Source organism: Amblyomma mixtum, chromosome 7 (genome assembly GCF_055824585.1).
Source record: "Amblyomma mixtum isolate Tamu chromosome 7, ASM5582458v1, whole genome shotgun sequence".
Taxonomy (NCBI): Eukaryota; Metazoa; Arthropoda; class Arachnida; order Ixodida; family Ixodidae; genus Amblyomma; species Amblyomma mixtum.
Window position 1 is genome coordinate 5,789,650 of NC_143018.1, and position 27,638 is coordinate 5,817,287.

General features: G+C 46.5%; 1 protein-coding gene across 4 annotated transcripts in view; it reads left to right on the top strand.

Moving 5' to 3' along the window:
* Positions 1–27,638, top strand: part of LOC149334847 (uncharacterized) — a 221,262-nt gene that overhangs the window by 50,986 nt on the left and 142,638 nt on the right. For all 4 annotated transcript variants that reach the window (XM_089551475.1, XM_089551474.1, XM_089551476.1 and 1 more), the window contains exons 20-29: positions 635–829; positions 3,572–3,697; positions 5,183–5,418; positions 7,818–7,999; positions 10,056–10,318; positions 13,518–13,648; positions 15,068–15,356; positions 18,435–18,549; positions 23,918–24,134; positions 25,447–25,497. In XM_089551475.1, coding sequence (XP_089407601.1) covers positions 635–829; positions 3,572–3,697; positions 5,183–5,418; positions 7,818–7,999; positions 10,056–10,318; positions 13,518–13,648; positions 15,068–15,356; positions 18,435–18,549; positions 23,918–24,134; positions 25,447–25,497 — 1,805 coding nt within the window. The remainder of the gene's footprint in view (positions 1–634; positions 830–3,571; positions 3,698–5,182; positions 5,419–7,817; positions 8,000–10,055; positions 10,319–13,517; positions 13,649–15,067; positions 15,357–18,434; positions 18,550–23,917; positions 24,135–25,446; positions 25,498–27,638) is intronic.

Genomic DNA, 27,638 nt, shown 5'->3' on the forward strand with positions numbered 1-27,638 from the left:
GAGAAGTTGGTAGGTATTCACCATTAAAGAACGCAAACAAGGCGAGAACCAGGAAAGAAGAACAGACCACACCGACTACAATGACAGCATGTACGACAACCTGAATCCAAGGGAACGGGGCTATCATACAGTAAACGATGGAAAAATTTCTCGAGGGGATATTACCTAACTTACTGTACCGTACTACCTATATTAAAAAAAATTAATCGGATTTTCCTTTCAGCTGGCACAAATTTTGACGTCGGCTGTATGTGTAAGGTGGTTGCGAAATAATCTGTCCGGGTATTCAGTTGCCCGTATAATTAAGTGCAACCAATGCAGCTATATTAAATGGTCTCTCGACCCATTAATACGACCGGTCTTTGATGTGATCCATCGCATTTACGACTAACGGTAGTGAGTAGTATCACCCTGCTCTGAAATGGCGTCATTCTATGGGGCCGACTGCAACAAAATTTGGGGAACATGCGCCATTCTGGCTGTAACAGCTGACTCCGTGAAACACAAGCGGCAAGACGCGGGTCGTGAAACAGGAAAAACGTAGCCGTGCGACGAGCACAGCTCAGCGTTTGCGCTGTGCCAAGATTTCATTCGCTGACTCCCTGCTCTCAGCGTGTCCCGTTTCGTTGTGCAGCGAGTGCTTGGCGGGTCAGTGGCAGTGCCGACCGGCCAGTGCCGACGAGATGATCCTGGCGCCTCCGGTCGGCGAGTGTGGAGCGAACGAGGAGTACACCGAGTGCAAGTCCAACTGCCCCGCCACATGCGCCTCCTTGCACACCTCTCCTGCGCCCGGAAGCTGTGCTGTTGACATCTGCCAGGCCGGATGCCAGTGAGTGACAATAGAATTTCTTGCGGCAAACGTCAGCAGCACTTTCCTTTTACAATGAAAACGCAGTAATCAACATTATTAATAAGGGAGTAATTACTCATTGGCATCCACACAAGCGCAGCCATATGGCTACAAATGAAAGATATACAGCTTTCTCAGAAACTTGGTAGTTAAAGAAAAATTCGTCCTGGTATGGGGTTCGAACCCGGGACCACAGCTTCACCGGAGCAGTCGCTCTACCAACTGAGCTAACCGGGACGGCAAGCTTATGGTAGGGCGAGAGCGAATTGATCAATAACTCGAAGTGGGAACAGTGTTGGTCAAATGGTCAGGGGAATCCCCCAAGGTGGAGTAAATTTGACCAACGATGTTCCCACTTCGAGTTATTAATCAATTCGCTCTCGCCCTACCATAAGCTTGTCGTCCCGGTTAGCTCAGTTGGTAGAGCGACTGCTCCGGTGAAGCGGTAGTCCCGGGTTCGAACCCCGGACCAGGACGAATTTTTCTTTAACTACGAAATTTCTGTGAAAGCTGTATAGCTTTCCTTTGTAGCCGTATGGCTGCGCTTGGGTGGATGCCATTGAGTAATTACTCCCTTATTTACAAATTTACTCCTTCTTGGGGGATTCAACTAAACATTTTACCTAATCAACATTATTCGTGGCAGCCCTTTCTTCTTACGCCCGTCACTCGTCGTTGCCGTCATTGTTGCTCTGACAACGCTCATTTGCTAGCTGTGTTCTAGTGGTATTCACTGCGTTACGCGCCATCAATCCTCTGGGATGAAAGAATAACGTTAATGAAAAATGCGTTCACTAACATAACTGCACAATGCTGGGATATAAAGTTTACTTTTATCGCACGCTCTTTTCGGAAAATTTGCGGATGTGTCTGCTTGGTAAAGACAGACGCTAAAACAGTACAGTTTAAGCATGGCGATTATTAATGCGAAAACATTAGATAGCTCATTCACACGAGAATCTCGCGTCTCCAAAAAAGTGGCGGCGTTGCAAAACTCGCGATTGGTGGAAACGGTGTGACGTCATCAAAGGCAGGAAAATACGAAATGTTAACCAGTAATAGCACCTTCAACTGCTCCAAGTACAAAGGAATCAAATAGAATTATAATAAAATTAAAATAGAATTGAAATAGAATTAGAATATGACTGGAATAGAATTGGAATAGAATTAGAATAGATTGATTTATGGGGGTTTAACGTCCCAAAGCAACTAAGGCTATGAGAGACGCAATTAGAATAGAATTGGAACAGAATGGAAATGCTTTCGCATTACTCGCATGTAAGTTCCTGAAAGCTCCACCTCTAATTTTCATGACTGGAGCGTCATTCTTCTGTTATCGTCCTTAGTGCTTCAACATGAGTTCAATCCAACTAGATAGCCGCCGCGGTGGCTCAGTGGTTATGGTGCTCGGCTGCTGACCCGTAAGACGCGGGTACGATCCCGGCCGCGGCGCTCGAATTTCAGTGGAGGCGAAAGCCTAGAGGCCCGTGTGCCGTGCGATGTGAGTGCACGTTAAAGAACCCCAGGTGGTGGAAATTTCCAGAGCCCTTCACCACGACGTCTCTCATAGCCTGACTCGCTTTGGGATGTTAAACCCCCACAAACCTTAAACCAATGCAACTAGCCGACCTTTCAGGCTCCCTACTGGTCATTGCAGCTCACTATCAAAATTTCCGGCAAGCTATCTTTCAAAATATTCCCAGTATTAGTTATTCTATTCTGTTTGTAAATTTGGCGCCAGAAATTGAAATTTAAAATTGGTTTAGAGGAAAGTAAATGACGCGGTAAATGCCTCACATATATCGGTGGAATCGCGAACCGCGCCGTAAGGGAAGGGCAAAGGAGGGAGTGAGAGAAGAAAGGAAGAAAGAGATGCTGTAGTGGAGGACTCCAGAATAATTTCGACTGACATCGCGCAGCACACGGGCGCCTTTCATGTTTCGCCTCCGTCAAAACGCGGCCACCGCGGTCGGATTGGAACCCAGCATTTCTCCACTTGACGCTCTAGCATAGCTCCAGAAAGAAAGAAACACTGAGCAGTGAATGATATTATTTCACTCTTCACTTAATTGTATAACGAGAAAAATAAAGTAAAAGAGAATATTTTAACGATCAGAAACCTTAATCCTGAAGCTGGTCACACTTAAAAAAGAGCAAAGCATCTATTCATCTTGGTTGCAGGAAGGACACTGCACGATCACGGGTTATATAGCCAACAATACTTGGTGCCGTGATGGCGTACCACCCAATCCCATTGCGAAGTCATAGCTTATAGATCAGGGCCCTTGATAGACAATTAGTTGCCACGACTTGATGCAGGTTAAATGAGGCAGTGTAAAGGCTGAGTCCCTTAATGATTTTTTTGTTAGTTGCCCCGACTTGATGAAGGTTATATGACGCAGTGTAAAGGCTGAGTCCTGTAACAATTTTTTTCCCGGAATCATTCTTTCGTTCACTCACTATCGGTAACCACTGTCCTTGATGTAGAGGCAAGGAGCCTGAATGGCCACCTCTTTTAGATACCAGCAAAAGTCAAGGCATCGGCATAGGAGCTGATGCAGAACACTGTCACAATGCTTGAATGCTCACAATGCGCTCCCTGGGCGGAACTCGATGAAATGCCGGTGGGTCTCTTTCAGCACACCGAGGGACGTTGAGCAGAGAGTGCGTGAGAGGAATCCCTCTCCGATTTCTCACAGTTCTCACCGTTGCTCTGCGCAGATGCCGCCCGGGTTTTGTTCGCGACGAGAGGACTGGATCCTGCGTGCAGCCCACGAAGTGTCCGTGTCAGCACGGGCTACGCAGTTACGCCGACGGTGACAAGATTGACATCGAATGCAATCAGTGGTGCGTAGACGCGCGCGCTGGCGCGAACACCTCACGGATGTCGACGCCGAGAGTATCGGTTCGGAGCGGAGGAGAATTCGCTAGCTGAGCGCTTCTGAATGCTAATGAGGAGTACGGCTGTCGGCTCGAAGTGGCTTTTGCGTCGCCTTCTGAGAACCTGTATTCATGGGCTCGCCGCCTGAGGAAGCTGAATGAGCTCAACGCCTCCAGAACTTCAAAGAATGAAGCTGAATAGGTAGCATGAGGCAAACAGGGAGCGTGATTGAAAATCAACCTCCAAGAATCCAACTCTTTGTACGTGATACAACATGACTTGCTGAGCAGTAAAAAAGATAAAATAACACCCGTGTTTTTTTTTTTTCTTTTTGTGAAACCAATTCATAGTGTCAGACATGATGTGAAATGAAAGGCAGGTAGCATCACTCAAGAGAATAGCCCTTTTTCTTCTTAGGGTATGGGACTTTGCGAAATCATAAATTGTTCACGCAACAAAACGCAAGTATGTAGCGCGTTAATGCATGAACTGAAAATAGCCTTCGATTTCTGTGCATATCTTACGCTTGTCAACGAATGTCATGATGATATTGGCTGACAAGTGTGGCGAACGGGGCTAGTTGGTGAAGGTTCATGCCTAAAACGGCGCGAAAAAGGCACAAAAGAAGGAGACAAGCGCTTGTGTTGTCTCCTTCATGATGAAGTTAGCGCCAAAAACGAGGACCACAGTAGGAGAGAAGACACAACAAAGCGCTCGTGTTGTGTCTTCTCTCCTACTTTGGTCCTCGTTTTTGGCGCTAACTTCATCATGAATAAGATTCAACTCGCCCAACTTTCCACCTTACTGTTGTCTCCTTTTTTTGTGCCGTCTTTCGCGCTGTTTTAGGTGCATTGGCTGACGTTATCAATATGTGTTCAACAGGAATATGCAGCGCAGCTAATTCAACAAGGTTCCTTTAATGTTTACTTAAGAGCGACGTAAAGCTGTGCATCACTTGTGCTTTCAGCCGAGTGTTCTTGCTCCGTCCAATCATAATACGTTCACACATTTCCCCTATCCGTCAGTGATAGATGGCGTTGCGGCAACAGCCTGAACATCGCCTCCTTAAAGTGTACGCCCAGTTTACTGCCTCAAGTGTTCAGCTACTTCCAATCACAAGGCTAATGCGGCAGTGGTGATGTCACGCTGCGGTACTCGCCAGGCTGCACCTGCACATTGGGCTTCTTGCATGGCTGCAGAGTTTGTATTCGGCGTTCAGGCGGAAACTGCATGCGAACTTTTCCCTCTCTTAAATATTGTTCAGCTTAGAGAATTTCCTTCATTCTGCCAGAATAATATCCTTACCTCATCGAGCCGAAGCTCAACTAGTGTTCAACTAAAGCGAATGCCCCAGGAAAAATAATTCTTTCGCTCATTAGAGACCAGCCTAGACAGCGTGGTGCATTCTGTCGCATTGTGTTGCGTAACGAGTGGAGCTCATTCGCTTGCAGCAAGTGCGAGCGCGGCCGCTGGCTGTGCACCCAGTTCGAGTGCGCCGGCACATGCGCCCTCTGGGGAGACTCGCACGTGCGCACCTTCGACGGGCTGGCGTTCGACTTCCGCGGGACGTGCGACTACGTGCTCGCCAAGGGGCGCCTCTCGGGCAACGAGAGCGTCAGCGTGGTGGTGCAGAACGTGCCCTGCGGAAGCAAGTCTTCGTGCGCCAAGACCGTCACCGTCATCGCAGGTACGCTGCAATGCTGTTACGAGGGGGCAGGGGGACGTCTGCCTGTATCATCATCATCATCAGCATCAGCCTGACTACACCCATTGCGGGGCAAATGCCCCTCCCATGTCTCTCCAATTAACCTTGTCCTTCGCCAGTTGCGGCCACCGTATTCCCGCAAATTTCTTAATCTCATCCGCCCACCTAACTTTCTGCCGTCCCCTGCTACGTTTGCCTTCTCTTGGAATCCACTCCGTTACCCTTAAGGACCAGCGGTTATCTTGCCTTCGCATTACATGCCCTGCCCAAGCCCATTTATTCCTCTTGATTTCAGTGAGGATGTGATTAACCCGCGTTTTTTCTCTCGCCCACTCAGCCCGCTTCCGATTTCTTAACGTTACACCTATCATTTTCTTTCCATAGCTCGCGGCGTTGTCCTTAACTTAAGCTGAACCCTCTTTGTTAGCCTCCACGTTTCTGCCCCATAGGTGAGTACCGATAAGATACAGCTGTTGTATACTTTTCTCTTGAGGGATATTGGTAAACTGCCATTCATGATCTGAGAGAACCTGCCGTATGCGCTTCACCCCATTCTTATTCTTCTAGCTATTTCCCTGTAATGACTGTAATCTACTGTAATGAAGTACATCCTTGCCTCTGTTGCCTTGCAAAAGGAGGACTCGGTCAAGCTGTGTTTGTACAGCTTTTCCCCACCTTCCCTTTTCATCCCTGTGTGAAATAAAAACGAAAAAAAAAGATTGATTGATTGATCGATTGACTAACTGATAAATTGAACACTGTGCTGTAGGCTATACTCTCCGTGCGCGTCTTCGATGGCGTTCAGCTCAAGGGGTGGAGAGCCGTGTTCGTGTCTGCAGCTAACGTGACCTGCGTGTGCGGCGGAAGGGCAAATTCTTTGAGGCGCCAAATGCATGCTCGAATAGCATTAAATGCTAAAAGTTATCTTTAGCCTGGCCTGCGCCCGATCGGCGAGTAGGTTCAGCACTGTAAATAAGGGCAGGCTTCCTGGAGCTCACCACTAAACGATGCCGAGAATCTGACTTTCATAGGAAAGCGGAAATTGCTGACCAACATTTGCTTAATGATGGCAAAGCTGTGCGAAATGAAATTAATGAGGCGAAGAAGGTGAGGATGGAGACACTTGTTAGAAAGGGGCTTTGATTTGATTCGATTTGATTTATTTCGAGGTTTTTGTCCTTCATTCTTTCGCCCGCTTCTCTTTCAGGGCAAACTAAATTCGCTTTTTAGATTTTCAACAATAAATGGTCATAATGTAAGGACTCAAGACTGCGGTTCCTAAGCAATGAAAATTTAGGAGAAAAGTGATGAACTATCACAATATTACTATTAAAAGCCCTGTATAACAGAAGCAAAGAAAAGCGGAGGGTTTACTGAGAAAATTGTGATCAACTACAGCAACGAAAGAAGAAAGTTCAGCTCGTTTCTGAACTTAAGGAAGATGAAACTTCGTACGCAGTTTAGGTGCATAAAAAGAAACAGCAAAATTCAATATCATTTTGCCGCCTGCATAAGCAGCAGCACGCTTGTTGAATTTGCTGTGCTGGCTTGAAGGTTGAATGAGGCTTTACAGACTCCGTCTGCTCCGGCAGTTTTTGTGTGCTTTCATAAATACTTTTTGAAATGTGGTTTCCGCAATCCACTGAGGATATGTAATGCTTCTACGAGCATGAATGAGAACTATTAGCATTTGCACAACATTTATCAGGCATGATGCGCCTTACGGAACAGGGTTCAGTTGGCAGTACAAGCCTTGAAAACTGTCATCATCATCATCATCAACATCAGCCTGATTACGCCCACTGCAGGGCAAAGGCCTCTCCCACGTCTCTCCAATTAACCCTGTCCTTCACTAGTTGCGGCCACCGTATTCCCGCAAATTTCTTAATCTCATCCGCCCACCTAACTTTCTGCCGCCCCCTGCTAAGCTTGCCTTCTCCTGGAATCCACTCCAGCGGTTATTTTGCCTTCGCACTACATGCCCTGCCCAAGACCATTTCTGCCTCTTGATTTCGACTTGGATATCATTAACCCTGCATTTGTTCCCCAACCCACTCCGCCCGCTTCCGACCTCTTAATGTTACACCTATCCTTTTTCTTTCCATAGCTCGCTGCGTTGTCCTTAACTTAGGCTGAACCCTTTTTGTCAGCATCCACGTTTCTGCCCCATAGGTGAGTACCGGTACTTGTGTGAAATCTTTAAGTGATATTTACTTAAATCCACTGAGCGTTCTTGCCCTAACTACAGTCCCTATTGTCAAATGCCGTTGCTGTCATCGTACGATGTGGATTTGTCGCGTTCAACTTTGCTGCCGCTTCGTTCTGCTGTCGGGAAATAGTCCGCACAGAGCAGGTGCACGCTCGGTGTGCCCCTGGTGCAGGTTCGGAGGAGCCCCTGGTGCTCACCGAGGGCCACCCGGTGCCACCCGTCGCCCAGGGGAGTGCACTGAGCGTACGCACGATCGGCCTCTTCGTGGCCGTCTACGTCCGCGGCAGCCTGAGCGTCTACTGGGACAAGCACACTCGCGTCTACGTGGTCGCCGGACCCGCCTGGGCCGGAAAGGTGAGGACAGAAACAAGTGACACGCTCCCTCCGATCTGAAGTACTCCACTCAGTTCTCCCCCGTGGTCTCCGTCAGCCAGCGTTCCGGAACAAATTCCTAATGCGGCTATGGTAGATAGAGGGTGTGGTAAATGGTCCTTGACGATCACAAAATGAACAAGGGAGGGGAAAACCTCAGGTTGCTTGAGCCAACGTTTTGACAAGAGGACTTGTCTTTGACGTTTGCTTGGAAACACTCGGGTGAGGCGGTCGCGTCTTGTTTACAAGACCTAGTCCGGTGTGTCTTTTGATAGTGCGCTGTACTAGGAGCAACTCCCGATCAGATGCGCGTGAGGATTTGTACAGGCAGCGATTGCGGGCATTGATAACTGCGCATTAATTAGTATCGCAGTAATTACTTAAATAATTAATCATTAATATTCATTATTTTCATTTATTTCGAAAGACTGGAGGGGAATGGTCGGGTCGAGCAGGAGTGCACGTGGAGGTAGGCAATGGACTAGCAGAATAAATCACACAACGAAACGCGCCGCAATACGCAATGGCTCAGAAAGCAGAAATAGTGTTTCAGCTCTGCATTAACTTCATTTATGGAAATAAATTAAATGAAAAACGATTGTAATCTCAGGACAGAGGGCAGTATATTCTTTCTACGTTCAAAGAAATTGGAGGAAGATAGTGATCGGTCGTGTGACTAGCACATCGCTACGAACCTGCGCCTTCCCCTGTTCGTCATTTTAACCCCGTTTCCCCCGGAGCTCTGCGTGGTAGCTTGCCCTTCCAGCTGCATGGCTTGTTAAGCACTACCTCACACGCTCTGTGACAGACACGCCAGTAATTAAATTACTATGATCAACTCACTGCCTTTTTGAGCGCCTCCTGCGATTTTCAGTGCAATGAATTGCTGTTATGGGCTTGTAACTTGGTTACGAACAGAATTACTTGACGGCAGCAATTCTTCAGGAACATCAATCAAATGCTTTTGAAATGACTTTTATTGAATAATGCTACTCCTCTTAGCGCTGGATAAGTATCAAATTTTGGGTAAGCAAAGCGGGGAAAATTTCCGGGTCCCTATTAAAACTGTTCCTTGTGCAGTAGGATAAATTTAGGAACCTGAAATGCTTGTTGGAGCTGTCACAGGTGTACTTCGTATCGGTGAAAAACAGAAGTAGTTTAAAAATCTTGGGAGTAGCTTTGGGAAGTAACTGTGCTGCAACATTCATTACTTTTTGTGAGTAGTGATGAATAATTTAGATTAAGTAGCTCTCAGAGTTAGAGTGACTGCATTGGCCTCCCCTTTTCATGGGGGCAGTGGCGACAGCAAAAAATTCAGGGGGCGCTTTGGCTCTCTAAAGTGCTGCTAGGCGAAAGCCTTTCCCGGCGCACTGTTTGGCATTGACTGCGAGACTGTTTGTGCTGTACTAGTGCTTTATTTGACAACACACTTCGACTACAGACTGACGGCGAACTTTGACTGCTTCTTTAGCACGACTCTCTCTCTGCTTCGATGAGTTCGGTTGTATCCATGGCTCTGTTCGCAGTAATGAGGTACAGGTGCAGTCAAAAGTAAATGGAAGGCGACTTAGTCAAAAAAAATTAATTTCTTTAAATCTACAGCGTAGTGGTCCATGCTTGTTGGTGCGCAGTGCAATTCGCAAAATCACAATCAGGCTGCACATATGTATTCGAGGATGCATAAATTGGGGGGCCAATGATTAAATTTTTTCGTGAATATTGCCTTCCATTTACTTTTGACTGCACCTGTATGTAATGTGGTCCCCCACGGACGCCTTACGCCCCCTGTCGGAGCGAACGACAGCTATTTTATTAGTTGTCGTCTGCTCCAAAAGGAGGCGTCAGTCATCCGTGGATGACCTCATTACTGCGAATCCGCGCACTCTGACGTCATAACCGATTCGACCAACCGAAAAGCGTGACATCTCTGCTGACAACCTTCTGTCGACAACGGTGAGGCATTAAAGGCTTTCGCCTTAAAGGTGTCTGTTCTGCGCTTTGCCGTGCATTCCGTAATGCCCGTTCCCCTCTCCCGCAGCTGAGCGGCCTTTGCGGCAACTTCAACGGCGACGGCACGGACGAGTTGGTTTCCCCATCGGGCGGTCCCGCGCTGCCCACCGCCGAGGAGTTCGTGGACGCCTGGCGGCTGCACCACTACTGTGCGCCTGCGCAGGAGCCGCAGCACGGATGCGTGCTCAGGCCCGAGCGGCGCGAGTGGGCAGCCGCTCGGTGCGGAGCGCTCATGGAGCAGCCTTTCCGCGAGTGCCACAGCGAGGTGAACGTGCAGCTCTACTACGACCGGTGAGGAGGCTTGCCCTGGTGTTGCTCCCAGCGAGTTAGCTCCCGCTCAATCTGCCTACTGCAGGAACGCAGCACGATACAACAAAATGCAATACACTCGAATAAGGCATGATAGGTTCTCTTTAACTGCGAACGCGTCCTGTTTCGTTTGGGACTTTTTACGTTACAGCCTTTATTGCGCACTAACTACGGTCAACAAATGTTACGCCACACACCGCCATCTTTGTTAAACTCATTAGAAACTCAATAAGAACCTATCTCTCCTTTTAATGGACTCATTGTGAATTCCTTTTTTTTGTTTTGTTTGCTTTGCTGTAGTATACACTGACGCCATGAATGCCTAACCAATTTCTTTTGCTTGTTAGTAAATAATACTTACACTTGTGAATTTAAAAGCTGTTTTATTTGTATCATTTTATACTGTACGCTTTCTGTAATTTAATTCCTTGCAGCATTCTATCTTTGATTTTTTTTACCCGTATGTATTTCTGTTATAGAATGTTCACTAATGCTTTTTTTTCGTTTATCCATTATTGTATCTTTGTGTTCTCTTCATTGCGCATAGTGCCGTTTCTGTAGGGGGTACAGACCCCGTCAAGCCAAATTCGTTTGGCTTTTTGTCTGCACTCCCGTCATCTGTACATGTACATATGCAAATAAACTTGAATTTAATTGAATTAAAGATGACAGATACAAATGCCCGGCCTACCCGCTCCTTCAAGGGCTTCACTGGAAGTGGTCGTGAATCTGACCACAGAAAAACTGCACATAAGTGCTGTCGCAGTATTACACTTAATATTATACAATAAAGACAAATCTTTAAAGGTGCTGAGACAAGAAAGTAATAACGCACGAAGGGTAAAATTAAGGATGCAAGGGCTGCACTTCATTCGAGCGAAATCGCAGGAAAAGTCAGATATAATATACCGAATGCACTGCGCACTCCCGTAGCGCCTCTCTATGCGCTGACTGTGCGGAGGAAAGGCGAAAAGGGCACAACCGGAGGAGAAAGAAAGAAGCGCTCCGTGTCTTTCCCCAGTACGACGGCGTCTTGCCAAATAGCATACATTGGTAATTATCGACATGCGTGTTTAATCATTGATAAAATTTTAATCAATTTCACTATTTAATAGTGAATAGTGAAATAACTTGATCATTTATTAGTTATAATATTCAAATACTCTCATCATTTGACAGTGACGCTAATCACGTTTTTCTCGGTGCACTCTTCATGTTCAAAAGGCAGGCTCAAATTGTGGACAGCTTAATAAAAAATTACCTATTCGAAACCGCTCGACAAGAAGCCTCAGAGAGCTGCCCTTAAATAACATCGTGCATATAGCTCTTATTTCAATGCAGGATGTTATTTCTATCAGCCAGCGTTCTAAGAGGGAGCCAAGGACAAGGCTGTTGTTCCTTAGAACGCTTTGACTATGCCAGTTGCAAAAGTTCCCACCCGAAAGTTACGCTACCTCCTTTAATCAGATTAACTGCTAAGCGCATCGAAAGCTTGAATAGAGTAGAGAAATATAAATTCAAGGGCGCCGCTAATATCTTACGCCTAAGATCAACGGCGCCGCCATAACCGTGCGTCTGGGAACTAACTGTTGGTTAGAACTCTGCTCCCTCCTCTGCACCCAAGTTAGCAACAGTGAACGTAATGGCATGTCAGTGCAGTCGCCACGCTCTAGGTGAGCTAACTTTTATTTTCTTCTTGGACGTGACAAGGCTAGTCCATAAGAAGTGAAAGCTCTACCGCGGGTATCCGGTGCTCCTGCCTTTTCTCAATGTCTTAGCACGTGAAGACAGCGAAAACGTTTTCAGCGCGAAGGCGCCTGAAAGCTTCTCGGTGTCTCTGAATTCCGTGAGTCGAAACTCTTGTACATGGCGCTCAACTTGTAGGGGACACTTGGAGGAGGTGGCAAATGCCGGACAGAAAAAGGAACGGCGTTTTTTGCACCGGCAGCATGTTTCAAAGCCTAATCTCACTTTAGCTACGTTAGTGAGCAATCGAGGGCAGGAATATGAGGACTCGTTGTGGCATACGTGTTGAGGAAGTCAACAGCAACCAAGGAAAGTATAGGGGAATGTACGTGTTGTTTAAGTTAGGGTATTAATGCCAAAGCCTTTAATGGCTCATACTGTCGGGACCAAGTTGTGTTAGAAAGTGTGTCTGCGTTTCGGCGTCACTACTTAAAAAAACACCTGGGCCTTTGGCATTTGAAGTGGAGACGCTACCACTTCGCCACGAAGGCTCAGGGTTTCAGCATGAATAAAGGCGCATCTAGTGAATGCATGGGTTTCGTAAATAAAATAACAGAAAACAAAAAAAACAATAAATAAAACAAAAACAAAACTAAAATATAAATATGAGAAATAAAAAAAAACGAAACAAACTGTGCGCCAGGGACGGCTTTCGCCTTGCAGCACTTTAGAGAGCCAAAGTGCCCTCTGAATTTTCCTTTATAATAAGGGAGTAATTACTCATTGGCATCCAACCAACCGCAGCCATAAGGCTGCAGAGGAAAGCTATACAGCTTTCTCAGAAACTTCGTAGTTAAACAAAAATTCGTCCTGGTCCGGGGCTCGAACCCGGGACCACCGCTACACCGGAGCAGTCGCTCTACCAAATGAGCTAACCGGGACGGCAGCCTTATGGCAGGGCGAGAGCGAAATGATCAATAACTCGAAGTGGGAACAGTGTTGGTCAAATGTTTGGGGGAATCCGCCAAGGTGGAGTAAATTTGTAATAAGGGAGTAATTACTCATTGGCATCCAAAGTTCCTGAGAAAGCTGTATAGCTTTCCTTTGCAGCCGTATGGCTGCGCTCGGGTGGATACCAATGAGTAATTTCTCCCTTATTACAAATTTACTCCACCTCGGGGGATTCCCCTAAACATTTGACCAATTTTGCTCTATACGTTAGACTGTTACTTTCAACACGCTTAATAATATCTTGGTTCAGCGCATCTCTAGATGCTCTGAGTCGGCATGAAGCTCTTCTACTGATCGGAATCGCTTTCAAGAATAGCCTATTATGCCGCTTTGCTTGACATCTGGTGACGTCCTCCTTCTAGCCCCTGTTACCTGCACCAACGCTTTTTCGTGCCTAGGCGTTGGCATCTGCGAACACAAGAATTAGCGTGGTTTTCTAACTGCTGTAACGACAATAACCGTCTTTTCTCACTGCCGCATGCAGGTGCGTGTCGGACACCTGCTCCTGCGACACGGGCGGCGACTGCGAGTGTCTCTGCACGTCCCTGTCCGCCTACGCCCACGAATGCGCCCAGAGAGGAGTGCGCGTACTCTGGCGGTCGCAGGAACTCTGCCGTGAGTCGCTGCTTGCTTTCAGTGCTCCTGAATACCTGCCGTCCTCACTACCGTCATCAGCGAGGTTTCGCTCTCCTTTCGACTTCCCATTGTCGCTGCCGCGCTACCTCACCAAACTAGCAATTCGAGTTTTATTGCGAAAGCAATACTACTTTCACTTTCAGCTCCTCGCGTGGCGAGGCCGCGGTAGCTACCATTGACCTTGAGCTGCGCGCCTAGCTGTGTGACGTCACAGCTGCAAGAGCAGGGCTCCAACTCGTGCCGTCGCGAGGCGAGGTCGCGCGTGGTGGCTGCTGCCTAACTCCTGCGCCCGCCGCGCGCGGCGCGGATTGGATTGGATTGGATTAGATAAGATTGCATTGGATTGGATTGTATAACCGATGCATCACCACAAGTCTAACCACAAGCACCACCACCAGCTACACTTCCAGCTGAACCATGGCGTAGCTACGGATATTGCTTTCGCAATTAGCGGGCTTAACCAAGCTAAGCCACAGCCATTTTTTTCCGGGTTTTTTCACGTTTGATTAATTAACTAATCTCACTTCATCAGCCAAATTTTTCTCAACGGCAACATTTTGTCACAAACTATCTGTGACAATCGCACTTTCACAGATTTATCTTCAGAGAACGACGTAATCGTGCGAAAAAAAAAGTGGACACTTTCTGCTGATGCGATAGAGCCATATAATGCTCTCGCATTAAAAACGCCTTGTCCATTTGATTTAATGTCTGCACTCCGGCTGTATCCTGGTATCGGGTCGATCAGTCTGCGTTTTCTTGTCACTGAGGAGTCTGCTTCGGAACACAGTGGGCCTCAGACGCACTATGAGAATTCTTAAGGTGCCTGTCAAGATCTTGATGATTGTCCGTGAAAGTTTGTTCCCGTAGCCTTATCAAAACAATGTTATATATTTGTAATAATTACTGAATTCGCGTAAAGCGATTATTAATTAGCACCGTCTTTATTGCAGGCTTTTGTACTATAGTTCTCCGCATATCTTGCGCTTTTATTTAGACATTGGTTAATTAGGATCCTGGCAACGGCACGCACACACCCCAGAACCTGAACACGCACGAACAAAATCAAGAAAGGAAAATTGTGGTGGGACGACAGCTGTTCAACGAGGGAAGGGAGTGGAACTTTCTCTCCACTGAGCATTCATTCGCGTATTATGTGGAGAGAGACTTTCCTCCCACACCTTGTCAAAGTTTGGATAAAAAAAAAATGACTGAGGATCTTGAGAGTCAAGTTAAAACGAAGTGCGTCGACCGACCGATGTGACCCGAAGAGGAGAACGGATCAAACTCCGGTGAAGTGAGTGCTCGAGAAGGAGATCTGTGATAATGGGGAAACGTGTATGCCTCACCGTAAGAATTTTCAAGTAAGCAAGACCTCTTTGGGTCGTTCCCTTGCAGCTGTCCAGTGCGCGACTTGCGACGAGTACTCGGCTTGCGTGAGCGGCTGCGAGCCGCCCAACTGCCTGCATCCGGCCTCCGAGGAGAACTGCCCCGAAGCTGCCCCCGTGTGCCTCGAGGGCTGCTCCCCGGCGCGCTGCCCCGCGGGGGAGGTGCACCGCAACGCGACCGACCACCGGTGCGTGCCTTACGCCGAGTGCGAGGCGCCGCCCGAGACCGGCTGCAGCACCGGAGGGGTGCTCTACAAGGAGGGCCAGAGGGTGGCAACGCCCAACCCCTGCCAGTCGTGGTAGGTGCTCCCAGTTGGTTCAATCAATCAATCAATCAATCAATCAATCAATCAATCAATCAATCAATCAATCAATCAATCAATCAATCAATCAATCAATCAATCAATCAATCAATCAATCAATAAATCAATCAATAAATCAATCAATCAATCAATCAATCAGTGTCAGTCAGTGTCAGTCAGTGTCAGTCAGTGTCAGTCAGTCAGTGCCAGTCAGTGTCAGGCAGTCAGTGTCAGTCAGTCAGTCAGTGTCAGTCAGTCAGTGTCAGTCAGTCAGTGTCAGTCAGTCAGTGTCAGTCAGTCAGTCAGTGTCAGTCAGTGTCAGTCAGTGTCAGTCAGTGTCAGTCAGTGTCAGTCAGTGTCAGTCAGTGTCAGTCAGTGTCAGTCAGTGTCAGTCAGTCAGTCAGTCGATTAACGAAACAATGAATCATTATCACTTTATTCTTAAAAATATTCGGTTTATCAATTCATGTAATGAAAATAAAACAAGCGAAACGTGCAAACTTTCGTGTCACCCGGCGTGGTCCACTAGAAGCTAATTAAAGCGTCCACACATACACAAAAACTTATCAATATTACGTACAATGGCGAAGAAGACGCCATCGTCCACCAGCTGATGTTCTGAAAATGAAGCACTGTTTTACTAACACCGCTCTCGGTTCACCGCCAGATTCCACGTGAGCCTTTCATACCAGGCGTGAGCCATTTTCTATTCGAGGCTAGCAATATCGACGTCATGCATGAGCACGCTTCGTCCGCATCGTCCAATATGGCGAGAAGGCGCTTCGTTGTTTTCTAGCACAGACGATTGTTTGCCATGGTGTAATTAACGGCCCATTAAATCTGCTAAGGATGCATTCAAAACACAGCGGTCATAATGGATAATGTATAGCGCTTGACCTGGTTAAGGTTACATGGTTAGCTCCGCTGTAACCTGCTGTTGTGGGCAAGTTCTGTCTCTTCTTGGGCAGCCTCCCAAAGTCTCGAGTTGCGTTTCGCACTACATGTAGTGCTAGAAACAAAGCTGTTCCTGCGTGGCGTTCTTAAAGTTCAGCACGCGGCACTCGACCTCTCAAGGGCCCTGTCGTATGCAGCAGAGGTTGATCTTATGGGTATGCGCACTCTAAGTTTCACTGCTTTAACTACGCTTATACCAAATATATTACTTTTATCATTTTGTGGTCCAGTTTTCGTTCACAGGATTTCGATTGGCAGACCGAGCTCCAAATACACCCCACATTTTGTTACGGCGCCATTTACTGCATCCGCAATAACAGCGTTATCTGTACGAAGCCTCGATGTGGGAAGCCCCATCTGCTAGCCACCTCACCGCACCTCCCTTTTCATCAAGTGGAGTTTCTATACAGATGCCAGAAGCACTACGCTGCCAAGGGAAAGTTTGGAAGTAGTTTTTGGGAAAGGACTTCGACAGAGCATTCATTAAAGGCGGTCGGAGTGATCGCACTTTCCTGAATACCAAATAATCGCGGTTCCTCGGCACTCCTTGCGCAAGCACGATGCGCGTCTAGCCAGCAACGCTTCCGAGGCTGTCTTGTTAACGCTCGAGAGCTTTTGACGAACGCACACGCAAGCAGAACGCGACCACTGATGGCGAATCCCGGAGGACGAGTGCGCTTCGAGACGCGCAACGTGGATTGGACGAGAAAGCGTACCTGAATCGATCAGCTAATGAAATTCCAGGTGCTGGCGGTGTCTTGTTGCGCCACGGCTGGGGGGCTCCGTTTTAATTAACTACGCTCCTATTACCTCGGCCTCATGTCCCCTTCCATCTTTCCAAAACCCAGTAACGCCCGCGCTGGAGAATTCCTTCTCCCCTGAAGGAAATATGCAAAGAATGAAACCTGCGCTCTGTTGGGTTCTGATATCAATTTCGAAAATTTCCCCCAAGAGGAACTGCAAGGAGATTCGAAAACATGGATTGCTCCGGGCCTCCCCCAATCTTTGAACAGTTCTTCTTCCAACTAGGGGGCGTCGTACCCGCTGGGCCACCGGGTTTTCTCATCACCCGTGTTTCGGATCAAACAAGAGCTGTGGCGCGGAATAACTGAATGATTAGCTTGCCTCGGGGAAAACAAGCTGGGGATCATGTCGACGCCAAACAGCATACTGGTGTATTACAGCGTATGCCGAGATTATATCGATTGCTGCAAGCATCTATCGCTACGCCTATTTTTGTGTGATCAGTTCCCAGTGTGCTCTGCACCATCGCGTCGAGAAAGCGTTCGACAAAACGAGTCCTATCTACTGGTAGTTGCCAAAATATGTCGCTATTTCAGAGGCGCTCCTAGATTCCAGACTGTTAGGTGCTGGTTCGAGAGGATTTAAGATTCACTGGTTCGCATATCATTTAAATTTCTCAGTAGGATCTCCACGTTGAACACTCCTATGCACTGCGAAAGTAGGCTGTGATATCACACTAGTATTCCCATGTTCCCGATTATACAGCTCATGTTGGTCTGGCTGCAATATACATCCTGTTCGCTTATTTTTGTCGTACGGCAATAGGAGGTTTTCAGAGTTGCAGAAGGAGCAGTCCTATCATGACAGGCCAGCTGTCAGCACGAAGTTACGGCAGTATCAAATGGCCCGTGAAATTCGCACGACTTTAGCGCCCTTAACAAAGATGGAAGTTTAACACTGGTATCAGCAACATGAGCGCAGTATTTTCTGTCATGCAATTCCTGACTGATCTGGTTTTGGAACTTGCGACAATAATCAACGCTTACGCCGTCGTTTGATATTGTGTATTCTATAGCGCGAGGAAACAGTAGCAGCTTTCGGAATATCCCCTTCACGGTACAAGACCACCTTCAGCAGTCGGCGGAGTGAAGGAAAGTTGCGAAATAAGCCTGGAACGCATCCGTTTAGGTCGTTATTCGACGGTTATCACCAATCAATCTTGCAGCTATCAATTTCAGCTAAGGCTAACTGAGGCCAGTGCATTCTAAAACACGTTAAGAAAGCGGTCATGATAAAATGAGAGTCGTTGCACCTCAGAGATTGACCTACTTTTTCTCTGCCCTCTCCTCACCTTTATTTTTGTTTGTATTTTAACAGCTTCTGCCACAGGGGAAAAATTGAGTGCATCGGCCGACCCTGTCCGATCGAGCTGAAGACGTGCGACCAGAGCGGCTGGTCCGACTGGTACAGCATGTCTACTCCACAGTTCCAGGTAAGCAGTGAAGCCCGGTCCTGCGACCGCGGGATCAGGGAATTTCGGCGGGAACCCGTGATAACTCTTATCTTCCACCCCTGTGCTTCATGAGAGTCCATTGCAAGCACAGTTTTACACCGCCTGTTTATCGTTTATTATCTGACGTCGTCTGATTGGCTTGCTGATGTCCGACCACTGAAAGGAGACAATATATCAATGGGCGAACTGGTGGCACATGAGCCTCGTTTTACAAAAGCATCCTTCAGTAGTCTATAGGCATTAAACCCACAGTGTGTAGACATGTGTGAACGCCTTCTACAGCTCTGCAAGTGTGCATTTATAGATTGTTGATGGCCAGTATGATGTACAGTCACTGTAAAGTAGACATCGTGCATGGTCCATTTATATATACCTGATGGCCGACTGGCTGCACATCCTACGAGTTTGAATCTTACGTCTGTAGCAGGCAGCTATCTATGAACTGTTCTTGTCGACTTGCTCGTAGGCCATGTAGAGATAGAGTGCTGTCGCGCTGTTTTTGGAAGCTCTTATCGCTGTACTGTTTCCACTCATGCATACACATGTAACTGTTATGGACAATTAATTTTGCGTTGAACAAGAGCGAGAAACTGCACAAATAAGTTCAAAGTGGCTACTATAAGAAAAGTATCGATTTTTGAGGCATGACGGCATTTTGGACACTACGGGCTGTTTTGTGCTGTATTATTTTAGAGAGACAGTGCTGAGACGGGGCGTGTAATGTCGCTCTGCTTTTACGCTGCGCTGTTCGTGCTAGCGTAATGGCATTTATCACAGTGTAATTGAGAACACTGAGTTTCGATGCTTGGCTTTCATTCGTTATCATTGCAGAAACTGTTCACCGTGGTGGCTCAGTGATTATGGTGCTCGGCTGCTGACCCGAAAGACGCGGGTTCGATCCCGGCCGCGGCAGTCGCATTTCAGTGGAGGCGAAACGCTAGAGGCCCGTGTACTATGCGGTGTCAGTGCACGTTAAAGAACCACGGCTGGTTGAAATTAGCCGCAGCCCTACGCAACGGCGTCCCGCCTAGACTAAGTCGCTTTCGCACCTTTAACCCCATCAATCCAAGCGAAGCCATTAGAGGAGCGTCTGGCTCAAACAAAGGCCCGCAGGCCGAAAATGGTTGCAGGAGCGCAAAGAAAGAGAATGTGCCAAAATGTCGTCTTTTTAGGAGTGCGCTTAAAAAGCTGAGAAATTTTTTTTTTTCGTAGCAAATTTTCTCGGCTCTTCAGGAGTGATAAGAGTGATTACTCATCTCGCATAGTAAGCATGAGGGGATAAAGTCGCATGCTGGTGTCGATAAAAAACGCAGAACATTGGAAAACGAACATGAGTAAGCTCTGGGACAATATTTATGCTGATGACAACGGCAGCGTTGGCCCCCTTTTGATTCTTCTACGGTGTCTTCGGATAACACGGAGCGCTCTCATCAGGAAGTCATCTTTCAGCTTCTCCTCATCGTCTTGAAAGCTCTGAGGAAAACTGCATCAAATTTGAGCCCTCAGTGGACTCCCATCTTCGTGGCCCCGTGTACTTTTGTTCGGCCAGAGCAGATGCATGCACTGTTGTGAAATTCTTTGTTCTAATATTTACTCTCGCCACTCCGATGAATATTCGTGAGTATGGCGGTGCCACCGAGTGCATTACGGAGTATTCCGTGATCGCGGCGAACAAGAGACGAGTGCTGCGGCCCAGCTTCATTCATGCGCGGAAAGAACAAAGGCTGCATTGGACACATGCCCAGCTTTCGCGGGCATTCAGCAACTAGCCTCACTTGTTTCCGACAGTAGGGAACACTGTGGAACTCAATGTGATGTTAAAAACTTCGAGTTTTCAGACTAGTGCGTCCTGTAAGACTGTGCGTGAACATGGCTGACTATTTTCTCTCGCTGGAAAATGTGGCCTGCTTCCTGCGTTATATACATAAAGGATCAAATGAAATACAGTAAAGAAACGTTTCAGAACACATATCTGCACATGCCTGGACTATATAACCTCCGAACAGCTAATTTCCATGTTTCAAAGTCCCGTACAAATTATGGCCACCAAATGTTGACATTTATGATACCGCGAGTTCTAAATGCTTATGCCCCGCTACTTTCTATGGCAATGGAAATACGAAGTGACCAAAGCTATAAAAGAGCCGTGCATGATATGCTACTTTCGTGACAGTGCTGTATAAGTAAACACCGTTGTATCTTTTTTGGTATCAAATCTGTATATTACTGCCAATCTAATTTTAACCTGCGTTTATTTTCTGTTCGAAGTCGGTTGCTGTCAAATGCCTTGAATGTTTGTTTTAATTTGTTGTTTGTTTTTGTATAGGAGGGCAGGCCTTAGTCAGGTGTTGTTTAACGCCTTTTGCCTGCTCGTCCTTGGTTTACGTATGCATTGTAAACCAAAAATAAACCAATAAAAAAAAACTGCCTATTTCCGACGGCCATAGGAAAAATTTGGGGTGTTCCGGAGATTCGGAATTGCTGCGGCGATTTTTAAAGCCCCTATATCCTTTCAAAAGTAACGCCTTCATTAGATGTTTCCGCCACCGCGCTCACCCCGGCACTTCCTCCTCACAACCACCTCCGCTCCCCCATTCGCGGACTCCGGTCGCGTGGGAGTGCGCGTTGTAATTTTTTTTTTATTGACAGATTTGTAGTTTCCCACGCTTCTTTAGTTCTTTTTTCTATCCGCGCGAGCCGGTCGCCCTTGCCATGGCTTTGCGATTTTGAATGCTCCACGTGAAAACGGATTCGACGTAAAGGGGCCCGAATCCTTTTTGCACTCAGTGAGGGCTTGAAACACGGATAATATCGCAATATTCTCCACGTATTTCAGAGCTGTGCTCGCATGCGGTACGCGCTCTGAATATTCGGGCGTTTTACTCTTTAAAGAACCGCTCTTTTCTGTGTTCTTTTTTTATGTAGCGTAATATAGACACGTCATTCTCAACGCTATTTACTGAGTCAAGGAGAAAAATAACGCGCAAAAAACCGCTCTGCAAGGTCCGAACAAAGTTTCCCAAGTATTTCTTTCCGCGGTGTTTCAGCCGCCTTCTGCTACTGCAAGCACGCTAGCGGCGGCGCCACTGTCAAGGCGCGCCGAAAGCGGAGGAGGAGGTATTATATAGAGGAGGAGAGCAGTTGACGCTGCTATCCGTCCAGGAGCTTTAGTGATTTCTAGGGTGCCTCGATGCCAGAGGCACCATAGTGATTTCGAGTATTCAGCGCCACGCGAATCATGGCGGCAACCATGCAAACTAGAAGTGCTTGTCCGGAACTCCTGGGCTTGCCATTTCAGTAAGGTTACGAAAAGTGTTTTGTCCTTTGGAGCATATAAAAACTCCTTTCTGACCTTTTTTTGGTTAGCTGTGTTTGCATTGAAAGTAGTTCTTCTGTCACCAGGGTGCGGCGATATCAGTGCAGACGAATTTCAGTGTTTCACCTATGTGCCTTTAACGGGATCGTTGTCATTCATTCATAGGACTTCTGTCTGTGCCAACTTTAAAGGAACACAGGCGAAAAACTAAGGTTTTCCTGCACTGATGGATTGCCGGATTCTAATGAAAATGAGACTACTTTAACTGACAACGCAGCTGTTACTAGCTAACAAAATTCAAAAACTGGACGTCCTTCTTAAACACATTCTTGCCTGCTATGGTGTCAGCAATGAGGGTCTTACAATGTTTCTTTTGACTTTCCCTTCCAAACTCCGGTTTGAACGGGTTCGATTTTCTTTATATGGAATTCATGAGTCATCACCTTATAGAATTGTAATATCACACGGGATTAAACTAATCCGACCCAGGAATCCATATTAATCCACCATTACTCTTCACTAATGCACCTTAATCCATTTTCCCGGGTGGGCCTACATACTTGCAAATTTTGGGGATCCTCATATATTCAAAACTAGCTGGCCAGATGACGTCACGACCCGCTTCACCAATGAGGGAATTTCGTGACAGAAAGAGCTGAATTTTTCATTATTTTTTTGGCGAAAGGACAACGTATAGCGCTATCGCATTAAAAATGAATAATGTTCTAGCCATCACTGCTCGTTTTCGCAAGCGAATTTCGGCCTGTCCAGAGAGTAGTTGGAACGCATCCCTGAGGCAAGGCTACAGCATCGTCTGCTTGAAAAAAATGATCACGGAGTCCTTCCCTGTGCAGACGACGCAAGTCTGAATCTACTGAGGTGGAAGGCAGTTCTTCCAGCAAGGAATGCGACTCTTTCGGCCATCGCATCCAGAGAGAGAGAGCTCTAGACGACAACTCGGTCGGAGCTCGCATTAAGCTCCCCCCGCAGTTTCGTGCCGAACTTATCTCACCACCTCAGTACGTATCGACGAGATTACATCACAATGATAAGGTTGGCATCCCTTTCTGTAGATCAAAAACCTTTTATGCGTAGCATATTGCAATCACTCAGTTCAGGCCTTGGGCGCGGCCGGGCAGCCACCAAACCACGTGAAAAAAAGAAAAAAAAAGAATAAAAAGAAAGAAAAGAAAAAAAAACAAAAAAAAACGAAAGAGGAAAAAAAAAGGACGGCTGAGCATGGTGGCGGTTGCCACCGCCCCGCTCCTATCCATCCATCCATCCATACGTCACGGAGGAAAAGCTGCTGAGAAAATCGGGTGCCGCCAAGCAATACCTCGCGCAAAAAGACCGCGCAATATGCAACGCTTTCTTGGCTTAACCAAGCTAAGCCTGGGCATCCTTTTTTTTCCCAGTCATTCGTACCACGCACATCGAATGAGTGGAATCACCTTCCTTCTTCGAAGGCCACCATCACCGATCATCAATTATTCAAGAATGTTACAGCTAATATCGTATAACTAGGATATATTTTATACTGTGTTATAGTTTTTTCCTTCTTCTGTTTTTTTTCTTTTTTTCTCTCTCCTGAACGCCTTAGCTAATATTGTATGTGTAGGAGTCATGTTTGTACCTTGCTGTTTAATTAACTCCTGTTTGTTAAATTGATTCAGTTTCTTTGTAACCACTCCTCTCTGTAATACCGTAATGGCCCTGGGGTATAATAACTAACTAACTAACTAACTAACTAACTAACTAACTAACTAACTAACTAACTAACTAACTAACTAACTAACTAACTAACTAACTAACTAACTAACTAACTAACTAACTAACTAACTAACTAACTAACTAACTAACTAACTAACTAACTAACTAACTAATCAACTAACTAACTAACTAACTAACCAACTAATCAACTAACCAACCAACCAACTAACCAACTAACCAACTAACCAACCAACTAACCAACTAACCAACTAACCAACCAACTAACTAACTAAATGAATAAAAAGCTGTCCTTGTGTGCAGCGCGGCAACGACTTTGAGATCCTGCTGGCTCACGCGGACCGCTGCCCCGTGGACAACATGGTGCGCGTGGAGTGCCGCACAGTGGAGGGACACATTGCATGGAACGAGACGGGCGAGTCGCTGCTCTGCTCGCCCGAGACGGGACTGCGCTGCCTCAAGGAGGACCAGGAAGACGGACCCTGCTCGGACTACGAGATGCGCGTCTACTGCCAGTGCGGTGAGCAGCTCCTCCTCCGAGACACGCGCGCACAGGGCTCCGAGAGACGTGGTTTCCATGCCAATTGCTGCATGGACCTTATACCGGGTGTCCCAGTTAAATGTAACCAAACTTTTAAAAAAGGCGAAGTATCCTAGTCCAGTGAAACCAACTGAGGGTTGTTCATAGTCGCGTGGCCTAGTCTTGAGTATTTTTTTTTCTTCTTCAAAGTTCATTCATTAGTTAAGTTTAATTACCTAACTTTCTAATTATTGACTTCAGGAAGAAAATGTCAAAGCAAAAGTTTTAGATCACCTCGAAAAACCGCATGTAGTGCTGTTTCCGTCAAGTTACGATTTACGTAGCTTCATTTATTGGCCTTAAAAGAAAGTTGTCACGTGACCAGCTGCTCGCTCACTTCTCTGCCACAATGTGCACCCAAAGTCTCATCGAGGAGAGGACTTCAGAAAAATTGGATTTTATTCTTTAAGGCGCGTCTCGGGACGTTGAAGTGGCACAGTTGTCATGTGAAAGCTTTTTCTTATTGTGCGGGTTATGGTTAAAGGCCGGTAAAAAAACTACTTTGCGTAAATATTAGTTTGCTGCAAATGTCTCAGTAAACTGTTTCTCAAAGCGATCTACAACTTTTCCCTTGACACTTTGTTCCGCAAGTCAATAATTAAAAATTTAGTTAATTAAGCTTAACTAATTTGTCAACCTTGAACTACGAAAAAAATACTGCAGACTAGGTCATGCGACTCTAAACAATCTTCATTTGGTTTCAGACGGCTAGGACACCCCGTGTTTTTTAAAAGCTGGGTGACATTTAGCTGGGACACCTGGGTATACATGTCGCGCAAACAGTGCCAAACAGTATAAAAGCCGCACTGAAAATATGCGGAGAGCGCACGAATTTCAGGTGTGAAGCGGAGACCGTATTTATTAAAAGAAAAAAGAAAATTATACAGAAGGAAAGCGTGCGCGGAAACATCTATGATTCCTTGCGAACACGCTGGTCGTAGTCGTTCAGCAGAGGATTGCAGCCTAGTAAAACATCGTCTATGGTGATTCCGAGAATTCCATGTTTCTGCATGGCGTGCGCAGAATTTAATCAGATTTGGTACGTTTGGTGCAAGATTTGCGCGAAAAGTAACGTATATTTTCGTGCAATGCGGCAAGGCATACATAAAAATCAAAATTATACATGGAAGCTTTACTTTATGCACATCGTGTGGAAAGGTTAAAAAAATTGCCACGAAAACCTTGCGCTGAAAGCATTTTGAGCAAGAAGATGTGTTACTGAGGAAAGTTTCTGCGCTGTTTTCATACGCAGCCGAAGTCCCGGAGACAACCGTGGCTCCTTTGGTCCCAACCACTGTCACACGTGAGTGCTCCTTCGGAAGCTGCGCAGCAACCACTGGTTGTAGTTGCAGTATTTCCGTTCCTAACTGCCTCGTGGTTGTGGTTGACGGCCTATGTTATTTTCTTTTTGCGGTGCTATTTTGCACGAAGATTTGATTATTCTTCCTTTTCGGCTAGAGCCTTGCGTGCATATGAGAGTATCGCAGCGTAGTCTTCTTACTCCGATAAAAGTTTTTTTTTCCCGTACGAAAGGCACAGAAATTTCATGATTTTGTTCACAACGCAACAAGAACGGGAAAGACGAAAGAGCAACACAAACAAGCGCTGACTATCAACTAGTTTTTATTGAAGAACAGAAGGGGTATATATAGAAACAGCGATAAGGTCACACGCGAGATAATGGAGGCCTTTTATATTCACCAGAAAGGCAGTTTATGCATCAGCAGCCCTTCCATTGCCTTATCCGAGAGGGAATTGAGGTATCTGAACTCCCACGTGCGTTCCAGAAAACTTCTGTGTGCTTTATAAGTGTTTCTGTATATACCCCTTCTGTTCTTCAATAAAAACTAGTTGATAGCGCTTGTTTGCGTTACTCTTTCGTGTTTCCCGTTCTTGTTGCGCTGTGAACAAAATCATGAATACTTACCAACTCGCCCATATTTCTGCCTTGCTAGACAGAAATTTCTTCGGATCGAAGGAAGCTAAGCAGCTGATGATTAAAGTTTAAAGGGCGGACTAAGAATGGGCTCACTGCACTAGGAACCAAAGACATGAATAACTTAATAGAGCAGAGCGTTGGGCCAGTTGGTGTAGCGACATATTCAAGAAAACTTTACGCAGAATAACACAAGACGGAGGGAGAAACACGTACACACACACGAGCGCAAACTTGCAACTGTACTCTCGGAAACGATACATCGCCTTAAGAAGCAGAAAGGGCGCAAGCGTACAATATACAGTGCAACACGTGTGGGAGCACAGTGATACAGCAAATATAGCATCACTGATGCTATAGCATCAGTGATGCTATATTTGCTGCTGTATCACTGTGCTTCCAGTGCAAATTTGCGCTCAATGTGTGTGTACGTATTTCTTCCTCCGTCTTGTGTTAATCTGCGCAAAGTTTTCTTGACTACGTGAATAACGTTTACCGGCAGCAAATATGCAAGCCCGATTTTTATTTTTGTCCCGAGAGTAACTCACTCCACCTAACAAGAACTAAACAGGAAAATACGGTATTCAGAAAGGCTGAAAAAAAGAAAGAACACCCACGCCGCGGATTCTGAAGCAACTGCAGTCCTTCCACACACAGTTTTCTTTTTTGTTTTTTATCCCGTCGAAACAAGACACGCTCGTGGGGGCTCTCGAAACGTCCGTGTGCGGCTTGATTTCCCTGATTTTCAGGAGGAAAGCCCATATTGACTTTGAATGCTGGCTGCCTCAACGCACGTGGGTGATTCGTATGAATAAAGGCATCAAGAAATACAGAACGCCACTAAGCATTCACAGAGTGTAATAAAGCTGTTACAATAAGCACTGGTAGTCAGATGCGCAGCAAAAAAAAAGTAAGTTTTCTATCACATATTGGCATTAAAGCCAGCCAAGATGTCACATATACGCAGTTCCTGTATATGCTTGTATATGGCTGCATGTTCCCCTCTTAACTGAAGCGAAAAAAAAAAAAAAGGGGAGTCAGATGAATGAGCGCACAAGTCGTCGCAAATCGGCCGGGCAGGCGGGGATATTTCTGCTCGTAGAACGTCATGGCGGGATTCTGTTGACAGCAGAACGAATGGTAAAAGGATGAAGAGCTGCAAGGTTGCGAGCAACAACGACAACAAAAAAATCTTACCCCAGAAACTCGAAGGCAGCTCACAAAATGCGGAAGTCGTGTACGATTTATCTACGGAGATGCGTTGAGCAATGGCGTCTGGGGAAAGTAGCTACATCGTCTGCCGCCTTCCCCGGCTGTTCGCGATGAGTTATGAGCTGGCTCCGTAAGGAGGGAAACGGAGGCGTGGGATGACGACGAAGATCTAGGGCAGGAACCTGGCGGAGGAAACCCGAGGCCGAAAGCGAAATGTGGTAGCTGGTTATAAAGAAATGATTTTTGGTAATGGCTTGCATATCGCTCAATTAAGTCGTTATCGCTGCTAAGGCGAT